Here is a 1,062-nt window from a genome sequence, read left to right on the forward strand (position 1 = left end):
ATATCCTACCACAACAGTTAGTTGTTCTGTTACCAGTATGGTTATTAGTGTACAATCCAGCCATATACCCTCAACATTACTTCAGACTTCTGTTGTAGTTGTTCTACTGCAGAAGAACACATCAGGACTGACATGGATTTCATGTGTTCTGTAGGTCCTGCAGCATGTGCGTCTACCACTGCTAAGCCCCAAGTTCCTAGTGGGCACCGTTGGGTCAGACCCTCTCATTAAAAGTGACGAAGAGTGCAGGTGGGTGTTGTTTGTCAACCATTTGAATGTTTTCTTGGGAAAATACTGCTGGTGCTGATCTGGATCCAGGACGATGGTGGATTTCTTTAAATTGCCAGACAACACATTTATGAAATTTTGAAGTTGAGAAACAGCTACCTCAGTTTTATACAATGATCATTCAGTAACAATATGTCACCTTCATTTATGATTGACATTGTGTTTATCATATACTTATTTTGTTTTTGTCTTAGAGACCTGGTTGATGAGGCTAAGAATTACCTGCTGCTACCACAGGAGAGGCCGCTGATGCAGGGCCCCAGAACCCGGCCGAGGAAACCCATCCGCTGTGGAGAGGTGCTCTTTGCAGGTCAGTACCTTTTTAGGCAATACATTTACAGTGAGGAAAATAAGTATTTGAACACCCTGCTATTTTGCAAGTTCTCCCACTTAGAAATCATGGAGGGGTCTGAAATTGTCATCGTAGGTGCATGTCCACTGTGAGAGACATAATCTAAAAAAAAATAATCCAGAAATCACAATGTATGATATTTTAACTATTTATTTGTATGATACAGCTGCAAATAAGTATTTGAACACCTGAGAAAATCAATGTTAATATTTGGTACAGTAGCCTTTGTTTGCAATTACAGAGGTCAAACGTTTCCTGTAGTTTTTCACCAGATCTTCTCTAGATCAGTCAGGTTTCTGGGCTGTCGCTGAGAAACACGGAGTTTGAGCTCCCTCCAAAGATTCTCTATTGGGTTTAGGTCTGGAGACTGGCTAGGCCACGCCAGAACCTTGATATGCTTCTCACAGAGCCACTCCTTGATT

The 1,062-nt window shown here is 41.5% G+C and overlaps 1 protein-coding gene across 1 annotated transcript in view; it reads left to right on the forward strand.

Annotated features, from left to right (window-relative positions):
• Positions 1–1,062, forward strand: part of klhl20 (kelch-like family member 20) — a 22,830-nt gene that overhangs the window by 10,893 nt on the left and 10,875 nt on the right. The window contains exon 8 of the mRNA XM_046051707.1: positions 483–598. Within this exon, the coding sequence (XP_045907663.1) occupies positions 483–598 (116 nt within the window). The remainder of the gene's footprint in view (positions 1–482; positions 599–1,062) is intronic.

This window comes from Micropterus dolomieu, linkage group LG06, assembly GCF_021292245.1.
Source record: "Micropterus dolomieu isolate WLL.071019.BEF.003 ecotype Adirondacks linkage group LG06, ASM2129224v1, whole genome shotgun sequence".
Taxonomy (NCBI): Eukaryota; Metazoa; Chordata; class Actinopteri; order Centrarchiformes; family Centrarchidae; genus Micropterus; species Micropterus dolomieu.